This window comes from Monomorium pharaonis, chromosome 5 (assembly GCF_013373865.1).
Source record: "Monomorium pharaonis isolate MP-MQ-018 chromosome 5, ASM1337386v2, whole genome shotgun sequence".
Lineage (NCBI taxonomy): Eukaryota > Metazoa > Arthropoda > Insecta > Hymenoptera > Formicidae > Monomorium > Monomorium pharaonis.
In genome coordinates this window covers 27,788,811-27,809,733 of record NC_050471.1, presented here as the reverse complement: position 1 = coordinate 27,809,733, position 20,923 = coordinate 27,788,811, and the positions used below count along the sequence as shown (strand labels likewise).

Here is a 20,923-nt window from a genome sequence, read left to right as displayed (position 1 = left end):
ATAAACAATAAATATTGTTTGTTATTTATAAATTTAATAAATCGTAAATTTTTGGAAAAATATTAAAAAATCCCAATTATTGGACAACCAAACCCCAATCGGCATAATTAAATAAATGTTATTGTACATTTAGTGTACTAAATAAAATTCATCAAAAACTCCATAATTTCAAGGAATTATTAAAGAAGTATTAAAAAAAACTTATTAAAGAGGTCATTAAAAGTAACTTTCCGCTGTTTCTTTCTAAATATCAGCAACAATTGAGAAAGTGATTTCCTATTACAAAGAAATTAAAGAATATAATAAAAGAAGTTCCTCTGTAATTTTATTAATAGTCTGCGAAACAGACATACGTTTAATTCTGCAAATTTAACCCACGACTGGGACCGAATAGCTTTCAAGTATTTCGACTTGACGGCACTCTATTTCCTCTATTTTTGACAAAAGCCCAGAGTCTTTAATTCTCCCAGATCGCTTCGGCCCGATTATCCCGTTCAACGCCGCGTTTCATGGAGCATTTCTTTAGCCATCCCTCGTCTCTCGTTCCTCACGGCGTCCTCAGAAATGAAAGGGAGCGAATAAGAAGAGCGAGCAGCGGAGGGATGGGGAGGGGGGGGAAAAGGGCGGGAAGAACGGTACAAAAGAGGCGCGCCGCGCCGTCACGTCCGTTCTCGCTTCGTGACGACGCGCGCCTTCGTCGTCGGCTCACTCACCCACAAAGGACACGTTCAGCAGGTAGTTCTTATAGAACGTGCCGCGGTCGTAGTTGGCCATCGCCGGGCACATGCCCTCGGCGCGGCCGCAGAGGTCGCGGCGCAGCTTGCTGAGCGCGAGGGCGAACGCGTAGACCGCGTCCACGACGAACTGCACCTTGGACTCCTGCTCGTAGCCGCTCTCCGCGCTGAGCCTGAGCGAGGGCGGGCAGACCGTCTGATTGCCGGCGACAACGCCGACGCCGGCACCGGCAACGGCGGCCGTCGGCCCCAGGCGCTCGTAGGCCATCGCGTTCCTCCTCAGGATGCAGCCGAACACCTCCTCCCAGTACTCGCCGAACCAGGGGTTGCGCCGGTTGTTCGCGGGGGTTAGCGACTCCATGTATTCGTCGAAGCCGGGGATGTTCTTCGACTGCAGCTCGACGGTGATGGCGCCCTCGGCCTCCTCCTCGAGGCCCTCGACCAGCTTGCGCTGCCGGCCCCAGGCGTCGCTGGCCAGCCACTGAGGGGGGAATGCAAATCCGATTTGAGGGATTTCAGAGACTGCCGGAAATTGATTGGCGCATATTCGCGGGGGCGCCCTGGTCCAACAAATATCCTTACTTAAGTCTTAAGGGCAGGTTAGATTAGGCTTTAGTTTCCTAAGGTTAGAAATGGACAACCTTAGGATACCTGCTCTTAGGACTGTTAGATGGCCTTATATTAGAAAGACATAAAACCTTAGTAATAAAAAGGGCACATAATTTAAGGATATAGGAACATACCAAACCTTTTCGATCTTTATAAGCAAGGACATATGTTCTTGATGTCCTTGACAATCATAAGACATATGTCCTCTTGACTTACGTGCCCCTAGATTATCTGCCCTTATATCCCAAGAATATCGAAGAACATCTAGGACATGTTTTGGACCAGAGCGCCCGTTTCGTTGCGGCAAAAAACAAACGAAGGGGAGGGAAGATTCCTCGTGGAAATCTCGTTTCAAGGAGGAAAAACTCGGAAGAACTCCGATTCGCCGCGAGAACCAACCTACTGGCAATACGGAGAGACCCCGTGGGAGATGAGAAACCCTTTCGCATCGCGGCGAAACGATCAGTTGGTTAATCGATAATAAGGAAGGAAGAGAGTACAGGGTCGGTTCCATGTTGCCAGCGTGAGCACCGCGATAATTGCCCAGCCCCCCCCGTTCCCACCTGCCACCTCCTCCTCCTCCCCCAACCCACCGACCTGAAAGGGCTGGCTGAGGTTCGAGCGTTTCGCCGCCTCGAGGATGCCGCGGGCGTCCTCCGCCCGGGTGAACAGGACGATCGCGCGGGCGTTGGGCTTCTTGCTCAGCCGCTGGATGATGTCGTCGAACACCTTGTCGTCAGCGGCGCTGGGCACCTTCAGCGCGGCCGCGATGCAGACGTTACGCTCGGTGGCCTCGCGCGTGAACACCTCGATCCCGTACTCGCCGTAGCCGCCCTCGGAGTACACGGTGGAGACGTACGACCAGTTGGCGCTCTTCACCACGTCGACCAGCGCGATCGACTGGAAGGTGTCCGGCGGTACCGTTCGCGCGAAGTAGTCGAACCTGGGGGCATCGGACAAGCGGATTGAACGACAGTCGATTAACTTGAGGTTGTGTTCCAGTCGTTTTATCTGAATATATCGTTTTCGTTTTTGTTTTATCATTTATTTATGTCTTATTTAGGTATGTATAACTATTTGTGTTTACACAAAACCGTAAAAAAAGTTACCGATGCACAGGTCCCCCCTTATTTTCCGAAAAACAGTATTCCCTTATTTCTCGAAAACAAAATGTTTCATTTTAATGAAAAAAACATGATCTACTTAGGTAACTGAAAAGGTGAAAACTCATAGTTTATACATTCGTGGCTTTTTTCCCATATAAAATCCAATAGAAATAAATAAAATTTACGCAATTTTTTTGCAAATTGCACAATTAAAAGAATAATAAGTACATGTTATTGACAATATTAGATTATTTTTGAAAGTGCAAAATTGTTTTATTTTTATTTCTTCTTTCTTATTTTTCTCATAATGCGATTTCAAACATAAAATCGAGGTGAAAAGTAAACTGGCACACTTGGATTGGATAAGTCAGACTACAAAATAGTAAAAATCATAAAAGATGGAACAAAAGACACCGATCGGTATAAGGAACTCTATCTATTTAGTTAGCAACCTAATCTAATCTTTATATATTGTCGTATTACGTGATACGTTTTGCGGAGCAGCATAAGGTATTTGTACAAATCGATGAAAAACGTTTTACATTCAAGTGGAAGAGTTCCAGGAATTCTCATACACTTCTACTTAAGTATCTTATTCAAATGACTCATATTAAAGAAAAAAAAGAAGAAAAATGTAACATTACTGTCGACTAGGTCGGTTTTAAATTAATTTTGTTAATCGCTCAATTTTATGTATCTTACGAGAAACTTAATTATTGTAGAACTCGAAATAATAAATTTTAAAAACTGCTAAATCATCTGATAGAAGAGTTTTTTTAGTTTGTATTTTTCTACTTTTAAAGTCTTGACTTTAGTTTTTGTTTAAGAAATACAATCCAAAATAAAGGAATATATGATATTGGCAATCTTTTTTCTACTTTTAGATAATAAGATAAATATGTCACATGCATATAATTTATATTTGGTTATGTTTTTTTGTTGCATAAGAAATTTTAAAATTACTTATTTATGGAAAAAAAGCAAATTATTAATTGAATAAGAATAGGAATTATCACTTCTCGATTATTAACTATTCATCTCGTTATAGATTCATTTAGGAGATTAATGGTTGGTAGTGAAAGTTAATACTTTTTAGATATCGCGCAGCCTTGAGCTACGTTTAAATGGTCATTTCTGGGGCAGATACGTACTCGTCAAAGTCACTCGTAACGAGTGTTTGAATAGTAATCTGATGTCATCTAATGACAATTACGCGAGGTAACGACAAACGATGTCAAACTAACGAGCATCTGATGGAAATGCCGGTGATGCCTCGCATTAATTACAATTGAGACCTCATCGTGAGAATCGATAATTGTTTGATTAATTAGTTGGCCCTACTTTAGAGCGTAGAAAAAAGATTGCAAATTTACCGCGGGGAAAAAAAGATCAACGTTTATTCGAAAACTGAATTCCGACGAATAATAGACCGATTAATTGTTCAAATATATCGAGTTGTAAAGCGGGGGTTCGCGGAATAAACTCGATAACGAGCAATTAGAACGCGAATTTATAATTAATTGCGTTCTCAACTGGGGATTCTAATGATCTATGATTATCAGATTGGTGCTAAGCCTGTTTCATCGTGTCTCTATTTGTTGTTCCGCTATTTCAGTCCCCATTAAATTCCGTTTAAGAGTAAAGGCTCATTTATATTAATAAAAAGAAATGAAAAATGAAAAAGTTCCTTCCAATGATGGAAGGGTCCTTCGGTGGCCTTTGTAACTTTACCTCTTGAGAAACCGTAACTTTCCCATTATTCCCGGCAAACACGAGGACTCAACTTTTCCACCAATTTAATATTTAAAGACTACCAGGTTCGCTTCGCGAACGCAAGAGAGAGAGAGAAACGAATCGGCATGTCCTACCTGGTCTTGTCGCTGAGCGCCTTGGCCGTGGAGGCCGGCGATATCTGGGGTATGTGAAAGAGCCGCAGCAGATTCGCCACCTGCAGCGACACCGAGCTGTAGGAGCCGCCTATCACCCCGAAGATCGGCCCGGCGGTCGCGGTCTTCCTCACCCTGGGCGTCGACTTGTCCGCGCACTCGAGCACGCTGATGTCGATGTTGGACAGGGACGCCCGGACGAAGTGCAGGCTCTGGTTTAGCGCGTAGGTGTCGCGGCCGCACGTGTCGAGGATGTGCACGCCCAGGGTGACGCCCGGCAGGATCTCGTCCTGCTCGTTGATCTGGTCGACGGCGAACAGCATCGCCTCGAGGCGCTGCACGCCCCGGTGGTAGATGTTGGGCCCGCACGCGACCGGCCCGACCCCCTTCTCGTGCACCGGGAACAGCCCGCCGAGCACGATGTCGCCCGGTATCAGCACCGCCTCGTTCTGCGTCCTCGACTGGCTCGTTAAGCGCTGCAGCGACAAGATCAGGAGCAGCAGCGGCCAGCAGGGCATCTTAACTGATTAGCCTTTTGATCGCGCGCCCGTCCCCTCTTCCCCCTACAAGTCCTCCTCTCCGCGCGGGGGGAGAGCTCTAGGATCCTCCTCGATCCTCCGCCCCCGGTTCGTTGTTACATCTGTCGCGACGGGGTTCCTACCTCGAGTCGTGATTACTTTCCCATCCTCCGCTCGCCTTTCCTGCGCTCCCTACGTCCTCGCGATTTTCGTACATTATTCCCCATCTATTGTCAACAAACGGACAGAACCCACAGTTCCCTAGCGTCGGAGTCGGCGACGGTATCGATTCTCAATCACTTTGCGATTGGTTGCAAGAAAACACGCGCACACACACACACACTTCTGATAAGAGATTGTCAACGCGCAGAAAGACGACTAGCCTCTTCGAGTCTTCGCGCGGAGAAGGAACACCACTGATCACCGTGAGCTTCTCGATTGTCCCTCGATCGTCCCTCGAGCACTCGGACGCGTTTTTCCACGTCAGGCGTCCCTCCGGGGGCCCGGGGGGTAGAAAGGATAAATCCCAGGAGTCCCTCTATCACGATCGCTTCTCGAGTCGTCCTCTGGATTTCTCACGTTATATATTATCTCTTTCTTTCGGTATGTCTATCTCTCTCTCTCTCTCTCTCTCTCTCTCCCGTTCTCCTTTATCCCCGAACAAACGTCAATCGGTTTGGGCGGGCGACAAGCGCGAGAATTACCTCCGGAAATCTTTCGGAGGAAGGCGTCCCCGAAGCGTCCGATACGATTATCGCGATTATCCCCCGGACGCCCGTCCGGGCTCCGATAAACGGGAGCTGTTCCGGCGAAGAGGTGTCGGGGGACCTTCAGGTGCCGGAAGGATCGCTCGGCGTCGCTTCCAGTCTCGGCATCGCCGCCGTCGGCCCCGGCGTCGTCGCGATCATCGAGGAACGACTGTTGAATTTCCGGCCCCTCTTCTTTTCTCCCGCCTCCTTTATGGAATAATCTTCCTCCTCCCTTTCCCCCTTCACCGATGGGTGACACGCGGCTGTTCTCTCTTCCCAGGAGCTCCCGAGAGAATATCTCTCTTTTGTCCCTGTTTCCACCGTCCTTTTTCCAGACGGTGAATTTCCGACTCGTTAAACGGATTTAATTTCACCGAGTCTCACTCTAACGAGCGTGATAACGGCGGCTTTAAATCCGAGATGGCAACGGCATATCGGCGAGTGTTGGTCTTGCTTTGAATTTCAAAGCAAGACGACCCAGTTCGTGGACGACAACGGCGGCGACGATGACGGCGGGTACGAGGCGCGATTCGTTTCGCCGCTCCTGTTCCTCCGCATCCGCGTCCTCGGGCTCGACGAGATAAGGGCGGCACTCGGGGCGGCGAGGGCTCGGGCCGGCTGTTCCGCGACAACCCTGCAAAATGCACCGTAAACGATCAGGCAGAACAGAGGGGATTCCTTTGCGATTTACCGCTTGTCGATTTACCACGCTTGTTACAGCCGCGGTCGCGTAACAAGCCGTTAAAGTCACGCGCGCGCCAAGGGTGCTATAAAATTATCTGGATAAAGAAATGGCTTTATCTTATCTTTATCAAAATTATTATTAGAGTGCGTATTATCTCCACGTTTACCTTAAAAAGTGTTAGGGGACACGTTGGGACGTTGACACCGTCTTCATAGTTTCGACATTCGACAATTTAAACAAGTAATTGTTATTATTATAAAACTGTACTTGTGATAATGATAAGAAGAACCTCTGCCTACATTTCTGATGTCGAGAACAATTTTGTATGGTACGGTTCCTTTCTTTCTGTATTAAATAAAATACGAACGGGCTACATTGTGTGCAGCTAACTTATAAATATTTCTAAGGTATTCTGTGGTAATCAGATAGAAAAATATTGTTACAAAGATATACATGCAAACTATTTTAAACATAAGTTGCTTCGAGATAGGGATATTAAATTTAGAGCGTTTTGTTAAAGAGTTAAGTTGTAATTGAATGTTCATACACTTTCACGTGTGGGCGTAGTTAAGCTTAACTTAAATATGAGTCAACATACCGTATTTCTATATGCATTTGATTTTAATCATTTTATTATAACAAGTTACCAAAGTTGAGGAACTAGTTAAGAAATTAAAAGTTAAATGATAAAGTCGAAAAATTAATGACTTTTAACCTAATTAATTTTAAGGAAGTTAATTAAAAAAGTTAATTTGTAACTAATTAATTTTGAAACACATTAAACTTTAACTTATTAACTTTCTTTCTTGGTTAAAAATTTATATACGTAAAAGAAAACACTTTTAAATCCTCGGAAATTTACTTGTCTCCTCTAGAATTAGACGTTTCCCTTTCTTTATTGTGATACTTGTTTAACTTTTTAAAAACTTTGGGAATAGCGTTTAGATTATAAAAGAAATATTTTATAGAGGAAAGTCACCGAATTTGGAACAGTTTCCTAAATTAAAACTCCCTTATTTCTTGAAAACTAAACATCGCACAATGTATCACAAATACGTTAATTATTAAAAAAAAAACAGTATTACAAAAATTACTATACCATTTAATGGAAAATACTTTCTAATTTGTATTCATGTTCTCAACATTGTTTTTCTAACTATTATTTAAGAAATATTGTCAAAAACAAAGTGGTGCCACAAAGAAATTACTTAAATTAAAACAACTTATTATAATTGCAATTTTAAATAAACAATGCAGTATTTTAATTATATCTGCATAAAAATTAGATTTGAAAGTACCGGTTTACAATTATTATTTTAAAATCCTATTATTTTAATAATTTTTTAACAATAATTTTCTGGTAATTATCTAACCATGGCACAGACTAAAAACAGTAGTACAATAGAAAAATCGCCTCAAATCTTTAAGTTTGAAAACAAGGAACTCATTATAATGTAAATTACATATTCCCTCTATATTTCTCAACTTCATTTTTGTATTAATCCAAATCAAAAGAGGAACATCTTTAGATTTGTCAGATTAAATTATTAAAAAAAAACCTCTTGTTTCAAGAAATAAAAATTTAGAGACAAAAATATATAAACATATCTGTTTTATATCCTACAAGTGTCTTGCTCAACTGCTAATTTACTACAGTATCTTAAAATTATCCAATTATAAGTAAAGTGCTATAATTTTATGTCCTATGTAGATAATTAAGATATATCTATAATTTTATTTTTAAATTCTTTATTTTCCAAAACGGAAGTTCTTTCGAGCAACTTAATCTGGCAAAAAATTCCCTTCATTCGGACCAGCGCGCAAATAAAGGTCAAAGTTCAAAAAAATATAGAGGGATCATAAAATTCCCATTCTAACGGTCGACAAACTTCCTCGTAAAAGTTTCCGAACTCATAATTCCCAGGCAATTTTTACATTGCGCCGCTATCCCATCTGATACACGTAATTTATCTCGCCCTCATCCGGATAATTTCAAGATGCGAACGATAAGTTCAAGTTGTCTAAGCGCAACGCCGCGCGCGATCCGCCCCAAACTTTCCGGGGAAACGAACGGTCTGTGGACGAGGGGAGGGAGGAGGGGACAGACGGAATTCCCCTCTCGCGCGGGCGGCGAAAATCATCGGCGACGTGATGGAGGCGAGCTTCCGAGCGGGCGGGCGAGCCACCGCCACCCCCCCATATGGAAAACGTATCATCGGCTTCTCGCCCGCCGATATATACCGTATATATCGCGCGTCCGCTTTTCGGAGCTAATAATTTCGCCGACGACTTCCGGCCCGTGATTGCTCGGGAAACTGCTAATGCGTGCCACGTCCTACATACACCGAGGGGGTGTATAACGCGAGCGTACCGGCACGTATAAGCGACGTCGGAGGGGCTGTTACGTATGTATGTATGTATGTAACGTATGTGCGGGCGAACGGGAACGTCGAAGACGGCAGGGAAAGGGGGCGGCGTCGAGCGCGGGCAAGGGCAAGGGCGCGAATGTGCATGTAGATACACCGGGTTGTGTGTACATTCTAGCGAAAATGTCTATGTATGTACACGTATATCTCGAGATTGTCCCCGTAATCCCGTTCGGCTCGAACGGCGGAAACGGGAACGAGAGCGGTCCCTCGTTTCCTCCTCCTCCTTCTCCCCTTCCCCCTCCCCCCCCCCCCCTGGAAAATACTGACTGTGTGAACACGCGTAATATCGCGAATCGCGTCGGAATTGCCCCGGTAATCCCGTGACCGTTCGAAACCCGGCAATGAAACGCGGGCTTTCGGTGGCTGGCTCCCACAGTGAGAAATAGTAACATCGAATCGACATCGATTCGACATCGAAATCATCATTTTTCGATGTCGAATCGATGTCGAATTAATGTCGAATTCATTATCGTTTCTCGCTGGGGGCTGGACCGCGGGCGAGGGCGAGAGCGGGGGGGGGGGGGGGGGAAGGGATAACCGCGTGGAAATGGCTCACAAACACCGGGGGCGCGATTATGTAAACACAGATAATGTATATACATCGCGCGAGTATCGTTTCGAGATTGCCCGAGATAATCCGGCATAATCGCACGGCGACCCGTCGACGAGACCGCGCGCGTCCTCGCAGGCACGACGAGGGGGCGAGGGGATAGGGGAGATCAAAAAGACGGCGAGTTTCCCCCTCGCCCCGTTCTCCGTTCTTTCGGCGTGACGGGGGAAGGGTAAGTTGCGGGGAGAGGGGGGGAAATGGCAAACGGATGAGCGAGGGGGATGGTTTCCGAGCGCCGCGCATCCAGATTGCTTCCGGCCGTCGCTTCCGTGCATGTCGGCCGCTAATCGACGGGCGTCTTTAATAATTTCAACATCCCCGACACACACACACACACACACACACACACACACACACACACACACACAGAGAAATCGCAACTGCATAGCGGAAAAGAACCGGCCAGCCGCATCTTATTTAGCCGATTAAAGAGCGAAGCTCGATGCGATTCGCGATGTCCAAAGGGAGCAGCGAAAGGTCTCCTCTTTCCTCGGTAATAATTTTCCCTCTCAATATTCCCTTTTGTCAAATACATAGGAATTACGTAGTAATTGTGTATTTGCAGTGAATGTTATTTTAAGTATAATTGTAACATTAACTTTTTTAATATCCAATTGTTAAACGGACAAAGCAAACGCGAAAACGCTTGGGGGGAAAACGCTATTTTCTTTTTATTAATAAATGATTAGTCTACTATTTGTCTTCGGTACTGCTTTTACTTTTGTGAAATGAATTCGTACAATGCTTGAATACAGCCATCAACGGGCTATTCTTCCAACGGAACATATTTCAATCAATCATATAAATGATGTGCGATAATTAAAGCTTAATTAAGTCAGGCACGCTGGTTACGCCGGCCGGGAAAATGTTCCAAAGGACAAAAGGCAAATTTTGGGGAGAATAATGTGAAAAGCAATTTTCTTTTTTCAACGCGCTATATAAAATAAATACTTATTTAAATTCCACCGAGTCACCGCGTGGAGTTTTGAAGGGTAGAGCGAAAAGCAGATTTTCTCCTTTAATACTTTCCAAGAGGTGTTCTTTGCCACAGGAACGATATAATTTGCGCTGATGACTATTTGAGCATTGTACGACCCTATTATCCAAAGTTAAAGGTTCAAATCTATATATCAGAGACAAATAATGGACCAATTTTTTATTCAATAAAATAAGTAGTGTGTTCCTCAGACATTCGCATTATTTTATCTGCCCTCTGTAAAAGTGGTTGATTGCCTTCGATAATATCTCGATTTGCAATCCCTTCGCGATGCACATCAGAGCTTTATGCTTAACAGAAGAAGCTTTAATTTGAAATAATTTGCTCTTCGTGATTTTTTTCTTATTATAGCTGTTTCTTTCCTTCTCGAGAAAAACTCGTGTTAAAATTATAAGAACCGTGGAGAAAAGAAACAGCGGAGGCCAATGAGACGAACGAATCGATGAATATGCGAAGATTCCGATACGAAATGTAGACAGAACGAAGTATACGAAGGATCGCTATGTATAATAGAGATGCTTCGATTCTCTTTTATCTTTAAAGGAATAACGACTCGATTCTCCGCTTTCAGCAAACCGTCGGCTTACCTGCGCTTATCATTTCTTTAAGATTTTTTTTTTTTACAATCGGATCTCTATCATCAAAAGTAAATAAGAGATCGTCGATAATTAATTCCACATAAAAATTCACATATTTTATAAAGGAAAATTAACAAACATATACCTCGGATTAAATATACGGTGAACGTTGAAAGTATTTGTACAGAATTTATTTTTTCAAACATTATTTTCGGAGAATAAACATTAATCGACGATTTATTAACAAGGAGTCTAATTTATATATACAATCTATGTTTGTTATTAATAAATTGCTAATTAACGTTTACCCTCCAGTAGTAAGATTTCAAAAAGTATCCCTCGCACAAATACTTTTTACGTGCACTCACCGTACGCATGTATAACTTTTTCACAATTTCTCGCGGAAATATTTATAATCCGATCGCGAGTTCAACACAATCAAATTAACCGAAGGAAATAAATAGCTATAAAAGATATCACTTCCAATTTAGATTTTCTTACCACTCGACAAGAGGGTCAATTATTCGATTTAAAGCATATAATATATTAAGAGAGGAAGAAAAAGAAAGAGAGAGGGAGAGAGAAAGAGAGAAGAAAGTAAAGGTTCAATAAATGTGTAGCATCACTTCTCAACTAGAAAAACAGCGTTTTAAGCAAATTCACGCCTCCGACGTCTAACTAGATAACTTCCTCGTAACTTAACGAAGTTTTTTACCGCGCGGCGTTCGTACCGATAACCGCCACGCCTCGGCGAAATCCCCCGTCGTGATAACGGCATCGATCCAAGCGGGAACTTTCGAGACGATAGATCGTCCCTTCGCAACCCTCCGTGTCTCAGCGACACGGGGGGGGGGGAGGATAGGGGGCGAGTAATTCCGGCGAGCAAATCGGCGGGAGAGCTGCTCCTCCGATCTCCTTTTAAAAGTCAGTTTTGTCAGATCGGAATCGTCGCACCCGCCGGCTAATTAGCGTCGTCCGCGGCTAATTAGCCCCGGCGATCGATCCCCTTCCCCCTTGTCGCACAAAAGGAGTCGCGAGACAGCCGGGCGACTCTCCTCGGCACGCGCGCGTGCTTCTCCCGCGCGTATTATACTTTCCCTCTCGTTGCTCTTTCGCCTCTCGTCTTTCACTCTCTCTCCCTCCGCGCGCGTGACTTCTCCCTTTTCTCCTCCCCCCCCCCGGGCGGTTGACCCTCGCGCGTCGTCTCCTCCCTTTTATCCGCGTGCTTTCTTATCGCGTGGGAAGTCGTCGGCCCTCGGGGACGCTCTCTTGAAAACACGCTCCTCGACCAGACACTGCGCGAGAGGCACCGAGGCCGCGAGGCGTTTCAGCGAGGGATTGATTCCCGGATTTCGGGAATGACAGAGAGAGAGAGAGAAGGGATGATAGCGAGGCTCGACGTGTAACTCGGAGACACCCTTCCTGTCTCGCTTTTAATCCCACGCTCGAGCGCAATCGAAACGGAACGGGGTGCGATCGGCGCGCGACTGGCCTCTCTCTCTCTCTCTCTGAACGAGAGGAGATCCTCTCCGCCGTTACCGTGAGGGCCGCGACGACGAGGGGTCCACTCATCCCTCGCTCGCGCGTGGTGGACGAGACGTCCCGTCCTCGCTCGCTCGCTCGCGCGGGATCCCGTCGTGTGTGACTCTCGCGCGCTCACCCGACGGACGGCCGAGCTCCCTCTCGCTCGCGAAGGGCGGGGGTGACGTCGCGATTGCAGCCGCCACCACAGCACGACTGGCCGAACGGGCCGTCGAGCGAGCGGGCCACCACCGAACCACCCCCTTCTCGAGCGTAACCGTCCTCTCCCTCTCGTTTCACTCCCCCTCCCCCTTTCCCGCCCTCCACCTCGCCGTTTCGCTCTCGGTTCCGCTCGGTTCCGCCCGGCGTTCTCTCTCTCTCTCTCTCTCTCTTTCTCTGTCTCTCTCTGTCTCTCTATCTGTCGCGCGCGTGTTCGCCACTCGCAGTGCCGTGATTTCCGCGTGACTACTCTTCCCATACGGCACAGGAACATCTTCCAGCAACATCGTAATCTTGCATGTTGCAATGCAGTGTTTTTAGGAAGCGGTGCTAAAATATAGATGTGCAGCATGCACCGGGAGAAAAGTATTTGTGACTGCAAACGCATGGATAAATAATTATGTTGGCAGCTCCATTTTTATAGCTACAACTGTAGTAAACCTTGTTTATAGTTCTATAAACTGTAAAAAAGTTTTGTTATAAGTTATAGTAATTTCAATATAGTACGATATTAAGATATAAATACCAAAAATGACATAAACGTTTCTATGTAACAAATGCAATCACAATTATAGAAAATATAATTATTATTATTTATACAATTATTATAAGTAATAGCTGTAATCTATGACTAAAACAACTATAAATATGGTTAACATCAAGGATAACTGTAAATTAAAAAATTAAGTTATAGTAATTGTAATTATATTTCTCTCAGTAATCACCGAAAAGAAAATATTTGATAAAATATTAATATTTGTAAATTATAAAAATTTCAAATATTAATATAGTGAAAAATCAAGACATTGATAAAAATAAAATAAACATCTGTATATAAATTGATTTTTCAAAAATTTACTTTCTCTCTCTCCCATTTATAATAGTAATAATAATTAATAGTTATAATAATTAAAACAACTATAAATATACATAGTTGACCGAGACCGTGTAACCACATTTCGCAACACTTTTGCGGTAAAATATTTCTGCAATTTCCCTGCAATTCCCAGCCCTGTAAGGGTTCCAGTACTAATCTTCGAGCCCTAAAAGCGACGGTCCCGACATAGCGAGCGGCGGTCGAGAGGGCCAGAGAACGGGAGAGAGGGGAGGGGGGGGGGGAGAATTGTAGTCGGATCCTCGAATAAAATTTTCCGGGATGAAAAAAAAGACGAGAAGCACGAGTCGCCTTTCCGCGGTCTCTCGAGGGGCGACCATTTTCCACTCTTGCCATCCGGTCGGCAGCCGAGAGCCGAGTGAAGTGCGTCTCTCGGCGTAGACGACGTCGTTAAGATTTTTCTCTCGCAATCTCTCCCTCTCTCTCTTTCTCTTGCTTTGAAGTATCCAACGCGTCGGTCGCGCTAGGTCGAGAATTTTCCTCGTCTGCCAATGACACTCCCCGGTCGGAGGGGGGGGGAGGGGGGATCGAGTTTTGACACGACGACGTAAAGCATCATCCGGGCCGCCGGCCGGTTTTTGACTGTTTCCGCGAGAACTGAAATGTAATATTATATTTGGCTGTAGGAAAAATATATATATGGAGAGGAGAGCGAGTGAAGCGCGCGCGGTACGCTACCGCGTTCCCAGAAAGAAATGGATCCCCGCGTAAGGGAGGGAAATGAAAATACCCTCTTCGTCGGCTGTCGAGGAAAATCGAGCGTTTACGAATCAAATCCATCACTTGCCTTTCTTGTTACGAGAGAAAATAGAGAGAAAGATGTAAGGGGACGCCCGCAGGGAGGAGGTGCAGGCGGAGCGCGCGCGCGCGCGTTCGCGCGCGCTTCGATGTAGAAATAAATGTTCGATTTTATTCGCCGTGTTTGTATCTCAGGTTTCATGCGCTTTTTCTGCCGCAGTCGAGGTAGATATAAATTATTCAGTGCCTCCCTCGGTGCGACAACCAGTTTCTTTTTATTGCGGATCCTTTCGTCGAATTCTTCTCTTTTTCTGCGAACACCTCGTGTCGACGTGTCTACCGCAGCAGCTTCCGCGTAATAAATTCCGTGAATCCAAATAATAACAATATGAATAATAATTATTATTAATTGCACCGCAGGGCGAAATTACGAAACTTTGGCGGACTGACCGTTTCGAGGAAGAGGGAGAGAAAGAGAGAGAAGGAGAGGGAGGATGCATAATGAAAGCATATTCCTCAATTAATTCAAACGTGCTTAAATGGCGTTTCAATTTAAACCTTAATTCCGAGTACACAATATTAAATACGTAAGCCGTATCACGTGACACGTAGAAAAGGGAAAACCTTTTAGACCGCGCGGTAGAGCTCTATAACGTGGGGGGGGGGGAGGGGGGAGACGAGAGAAGGGCAGATGAAATCTCAAGTGGCTCTAACTTTAATAGGATCTAAATGTAATTCCCCGTAGCGCTCGCGATATCGAAATGTTAACCGCGACGTTAAAAATCGCGCGGAGCTACGCGCGGCAAATTACGGCGAGATAAAAATTGGGGACTCCCCACTCCCTGTCCCCTGCAATCAAGATTAAAACCGGACGTCTCTCTCCTCCCCTCTCTCTCTCTCTCTCTCTCTCTCTCTCTCTTTCTCTCTCTCTCTCCTGGAAACGAAATTGGCTCGGAGTGTTTCGACATCTCGGTCTACGAGACGGGAGGAAACGTCGATCCCTGTCGCGGGGGATGATTCACCCCGGCGACGTTTCCCGCGGACGTCGTCGTCGTCGAAAAAGAAGGAGGAGGAGGAGGTGGTGGAGGATCATTCGCCGATGGCACGGTTTCCACGACGGGAAACGTCACGTCGTGCACGACGACGACGACGACGACGACGTGCGCGGCACTAGGGATAAGTCATTTTATTGATCCGGCTTAATATCGCGCGCTCGCGGGCCACCCCTGTATGCCTGTACGTGTGCCGCCACCGCCACCGAGTTCTCTTCTTTCTCTCTCTCCTCCCGAGAGAGATAGAGATAAAGAGAGAGAGAGAGAGAGAGTGGGACGTCACGTGTCGCACAAGGTGTACGTATGTACGCGGCGTATCCGCGCGGCGGTATCGCGCGCGGAATACGCGGCGCGCGACGTTAACGCAGATAACGAAAATGTCAATAGCAATGGTACGCGATCGACGCGCGATACGCACGCTTCCCTCGAGCGACGTAACTTCTCTCCGTCTGTCCGTCCCTCTTTCTCGTCCTCCCACCCTCCCTCTTCCTTCCTCCCTCCCTCCCCCCCCCCGCCCTGTTGCTTAATTTTTACGCTGGAGGAGATGTATGATAAGCAATCTTCTCTCTCTCCCTCTTTTCTTTGTTCTTTCTTCTCTCTCTCTCTCTCTCTCCCTCTTTTTTGTTGTTGTTCAAAATGTGATCCCGCTCCCTTCCTCTCCCTTTTCTGCTTCTCAGTTGCTGCTTAATTTTTGCATTGTCACTTTTGATCCTCACGCTAACGGAGAGGCTAACAAATGGCACTCACTCGCCTCCCTTTACTTCTCCCTCTCGATACTTTCGGTTGGCGAAAATCGTTGCGCGTAAGCGGCGGGGGCTCCTCCATTCATCCCGCTCGTCTTTTGCGTTATCGAGTGGAAAGCCCGATTAGAATCGCGTCTCGTAAAAATGCACGCAGTCCGCGCCCTTGAATTCATCGACGAATCCGCGATTCGAAAGTTTCTCCGAGTTACGCTCCGTCTTCCCGTTGTTCCGAATTTTCGTCACCACCACCCACGAGTCACCCCCTCCCTCTGCGACGCGACTGAAGTTTCGATTAAAATCGAAATCTTAACTTCTTCTTCTTCTTCTTTCTCTTCTTCTTTTTCTTCGATAATATATGGACTCTCCATCGCGTCTATCGCGGATTTTCTAACGAGGTTTAATTGCTCGTATAGCTGCAGTGCTTCCTTGCTGTACCGCGGGAAATTTCGCCTCTGCCTGCAAGAGGTCTTACAATACGCAGCAAGCGCATAATTCCCGCAGTTCCGCTCGCAATTAGCATCTGTAATGTAATTCGTAACGCGCCGCTGCGAGAAGCGGCATTCGCTTTAGCCTTTTAGAGGGCTATTCTCGCTTTCGAGTAGCGTCAAATCGATTTGAATTTCTGGGGGCTTCCTTTTTTATTTTTTATTTTTTTTCAGTAGTTTTGAGAGGTCGGAAGAGTAAATTGAAGATAAAGGACTTGGAAAAGTTTTTTATCAACGCGGCGTGTAAATTGTTCGCAAAGTTTGAAACATGTTTCACTTTTGAGATAACGTGTTTCAAAACTGTTGCCGCGATAACTCGTCTAGTTTCAATTTGATTGACTCAACGTTTTTGGGAGATATTCACAACGCGGTTCTCTCTCCATTCGTCCGACCTATAATTAAACAAACATTCCAACTTTTCGAAAAGTCACTTTTCAAATTTATTTTTTTTTTTTTAGTAAGAAAAGGTATCGAAAAAGGAAACGAAAGAATCGATTTCTCTTCGAAACTTTCTCGCGAAAATCAATTCTCAGATTTGACAGATTTGACAGATCTTTTTTAATGTTCAATAAAATTTGTAACAAACATTCGAATACCTTATAAATAAAAAGTAAATCTAAGAAGAGATACGAAAATGGCGCCGAAAGCGGGAATACTTCTTTCGATTGTATTTTAACGTTTCATTATTTCGATCGAATGCTCCCGGTCGCGTTGGGCCACGTTAATTTTGAAATACTCTGTCGCATTTCTGTCTTCCGGAGAAAGAGAGAGAGAGAGAGAGAGATCAGGCGTGCTCATCCCTCCCGGCGCTTCTCATCCGCATTAGTGTCCGAGATGCGCTACTGCGCGAATAGCGACTCGGCAACAGTGGGATCACGGTGTACGGCGAGAGATTGACGAAGGGAAATGGAGCGGCCTGGACGAGCGTGCGACAATGCACGCGAAGAAGGGACGGAGGGGCGGGGGAGGAATGGAGGGACACAAAAAGCCTCCGTGGCGTGGAAAGCTCGTTTCCCCCGGGGCACGAGAGAGGCTAATTCAGTTAACGCGGATGCGAAGAAAGCGACTGTTACAAAGCACGCTGCCGTCGGGGAGCAAGCTCACCCCCCATCCCGACATGCACTTTCCCATTTTCCGCACCGAGCTTCTCTTATCCTCCTCCTCCTCCTCCTCCTCCTCCTCTTCCCCCCAACCCTGTCCTTTTCGCCCTTTTGAAGACCGCGATATTATGCGAGCACTTGGAGAGTTCTGGGGGGAATGTGAACGCGCACCCTTATAATTTATTCGTCTTCTTTTTCTTCCTCTTCTTTTTCTTCTTCTTCTTCTTCATTGACTCATCTTCATACCCGTCCTGCAGACGCAGTACCGGTAATAGCTTTTCAAAACTTTCTAATTTCTTCGACTTGATGATTTTTTAATTAATTCCTTACACAGGTCATACACTATGGGAAAGAGATCTAAATTAGGAATTCGATAGATTCAACTGTGTCTATTGAAAGAAATTGGAATTCTTCTGGAAATTACCCGATGAATGTGAGGAATATAATTAATTCCTTCCCGTTAAATATACCAGCGTTCTTAATAATGATATTAAATTTCCTCAGTTAAATTAGTATAATTTTTTAATAAAGAAAAAGCGTCTAGTGGATATAACCAGAGAACCTACACACAAGAACGGCGTTATTGACCCTCCTCCTTTAATACATTTCTTAAATTAAATTATGCAATTTCATTACTTTAGTTAACTTAGTGACATATTAAGTAGGAGCAGTGACAATCTATAGGAATTATTGCAAATTACTCAAATTGTGCTTGACATTACAAATTTGATAGTGTAAAATAGTGAGCCCTATCATGATAACAAAAAATTTCGTTTGATCAAAAGTACGTTCTACCATATCGCCTTGTTAGTAATATACAGAAAAATAGCAATTATACTTTCTACTGAAAAGAGCAATTATTCAATTTACTCTTCTCCTTTTAAATAATAGCATTATCCTTTTATTTTCTTGAGAATAGTCTTAAAATATACACTTTCCAAGAAGAAGAAATAACAAGGCGGATCGACATCAATTAGACGTCTATTATTTCTCTCTCTCTCTCTCTCTCTTTCTCTCTGGGTTAAAATATTTACCACAAATTTTAGACGAATTTCTCATTACGTAATAAAAAAAGAATTTATATTCTTTCGAAGAATATTATAAAACTTTACTTAAGAAGAAAAGCTTTTCTACTTCTAACTTTTAAAAGTCAGAATCAGAAGAAAACTAAATTTTTGCTTTAGTTTTATATTTTTAATTAAAATGTTAAAAATGATTGAATAATATATGTATGCGTATGCGCATGTGGATTTATAAAATATAAAAAAAAAATAAGTAATATTTATTTAATTTAAATATATATTTTTTGTTTCAAGTAAATAATAAGTATATTTTAGGACCACTGTAAAAAAATATGTTTCACAAAGATAGCTGTTACTCGAAAAGAAAAAGAAGTAAACTAAAACTCGCTTTTCTTACCACGGGAGAGTAAAACTTTTTCCGCGTGTGCGGGATTTAGTGTTAAACTCAAGACCTATCGACCCTTCACTACTAATCGCTTCTACGTAGCGTCCATCGCCCGTAATTCAATTCTTCGCTTACGCGTACGATTCTTTCGCACGCTTCCATCGATACGCGGTACAGCCGGAACCGGAATTAGGTCGAGCGCGCGCGCGAGAAGAGAGATATCGACGGCGCGCGCCATAATTAGGATAAATGCCGCGGCGCGAGGAATATTGAGGCGATGCGACCAGCGTGGAAGGGAAATCGACGTTCCCGTCCCGATGACGCTCGTCGGATTATTTTGATTTCGGGCGATCGTATTTTCGTATACCTCCCTATCTCTCGGATATATCGCGCGCCCGAAGGGAGGTGGTGCGCTCCGATATTCCGATCGAACTCGTCTGAGCTGAACGTTTTAGAGATTGCGTTTTATAACAGGACGATCTACCGGCGATGACCTCGCGCGAAGCAGAAATAAGCGTCGGAGAACCCGCTCTCTTCTCCTCCCATTCATCGGGATATTTTTCCTTTAAAAAAAAAAAAAAAAAAAAAAAAAATCTCGCAATATTTCCAATTTCCATGCAGCGCGCAAATTTGCACTGCAATGTCGCAAAGATTGTTTTCCAATATTACGTCAGTAACATTTCAAAAATATTGTGAAAAATAATAGCTTGCATCTCACCGTCGAGTAATACGCGCCGCCGCCAGGTGGACGCAGCGGAGTTCTATTTCTCGTAAAAAAATCACACGGAAATGAAAAGCGCAACATTAGAAAATTTTTTTATTCAATTTTAATAAAATAATGCATTAAAAAAACGAGTTTCTAATATGAATTTGAAGACGACAATAGATTGGTTCTCCCGCATAAAAATCAATTCAGGCACATGAGATATCATCATCAGAAACGCTAAAACATAATTATATTGTAATGTTGCTGCTGCAAAGTGATTTTTAAAAACGGGCATTTTTTACACGGAAAGAATTTTCTCTTAAAAATTATTCTGAAAATCGTGGTAATAGAATTTTACTATACTTTTGACAAAATTTTAATAAAGTTTGGCAAAATTTTGTAAATCTTACTATATTTCTAACAAAATTTACTAAAATTTTGTTAAAAGTATGGTAAAATTCTTCAAGGTTTACGTTGCCTCACAATTACCACGATTTTCAGAATAATTTTTAAGAGAAAATCCTCTCCGTGTATCAATTCTGCAGTGTCGCCGCGACCTTCTTTTTATAACAATTTTATACGAAAGATCGACAAGGTCCCTCTATTCGGACTGAGATAGTTTCATCACCGAGTCGTTCGGGCGATTATCTTCGCCGATGGAGAGCCTCACAAGAGGATCACGCTGTTATTCCGGGGCTGTTGGCAAATTGCGAATTGTGCGCGCCGCGAAATTTGCGAAACGAGCACTCGCGCGGTAATCAATGAGTGAAACGCACCTGGAATTCTATCCGGCTTACTGGTGATTTCGCGATGAATCTGGCGCATGCCGGTTCCTGCCGCTTCGTCACCTCGACGACGATGTTGTTCCACAAGGACGGACAAGAAGTGCCACTTTTTTTTTCCTTATCTCCTTCGTTCGCGGCCGTCGTTTATTGAGATAAACAGACAAACAAGTATTGCCCACCAACGTCGTCGGTTTGCGGAATCTATCGAAATCGAAGACAATAATGCGCATCGTTATCGTCAAGATAAACCGCATTGTTATCGCGAAGATAAACCGCAATTATTGTCATCCAGGCGTGAACACTGATTTGCAGAACCGCGATATTAAATAAATAACGACGACCGCGGTCTGCGTAATCGATGACTCAGAATC

The 20,923-nt window shown here is 44.3% G+C and overlaps 1 protein-coding gene across 6 annotated transcripts in view; it reads right to left on the bottom strand.

Annotated features, from left to right (window-relative positions):
* Window positions 1-20,923, bottom strand: part of LOC105836062 (metabotropic glutamate receptor) — a 38,461-nt gene that overhangs the window by 13,857 nt on the left and 3,681 nt on the right. For 2 of the 6 annotated variants that reach the window (XM_036286997.1, XM_036286998.1), the window contains exons 3-6: window positions 20,544-20,753; window positions 4,318-6,236; window positions 1,941-2,286; window positions 714-1,215 (exon numbers count right to left, since the gene is read on the bottom strand). In XM_036286997.1, coding sequence (XP_036142890.1) covers window positions 714-1,215; window positions 1,941-2,286; window positions 4,318-4,853 — 1,384 coding nt within the window. In that variant the 5' untranslated portion in view covers window positions 4,854-6,236; window positions 20,544-20,753. Of the gene's footprint in view, window positions 1-713; window positions 1,216-1,940; window positions 2,287-4,317; window positions 6,237-11,632; window positions 12,662-20,543; window positions 20,754-20,923 lie in introns of those variants that run through there. The other 4 variants (XM_036286995.1, XM_036287000.1, XM_036286999.1 and 1 more) reach the window with 3 other exon arrangements.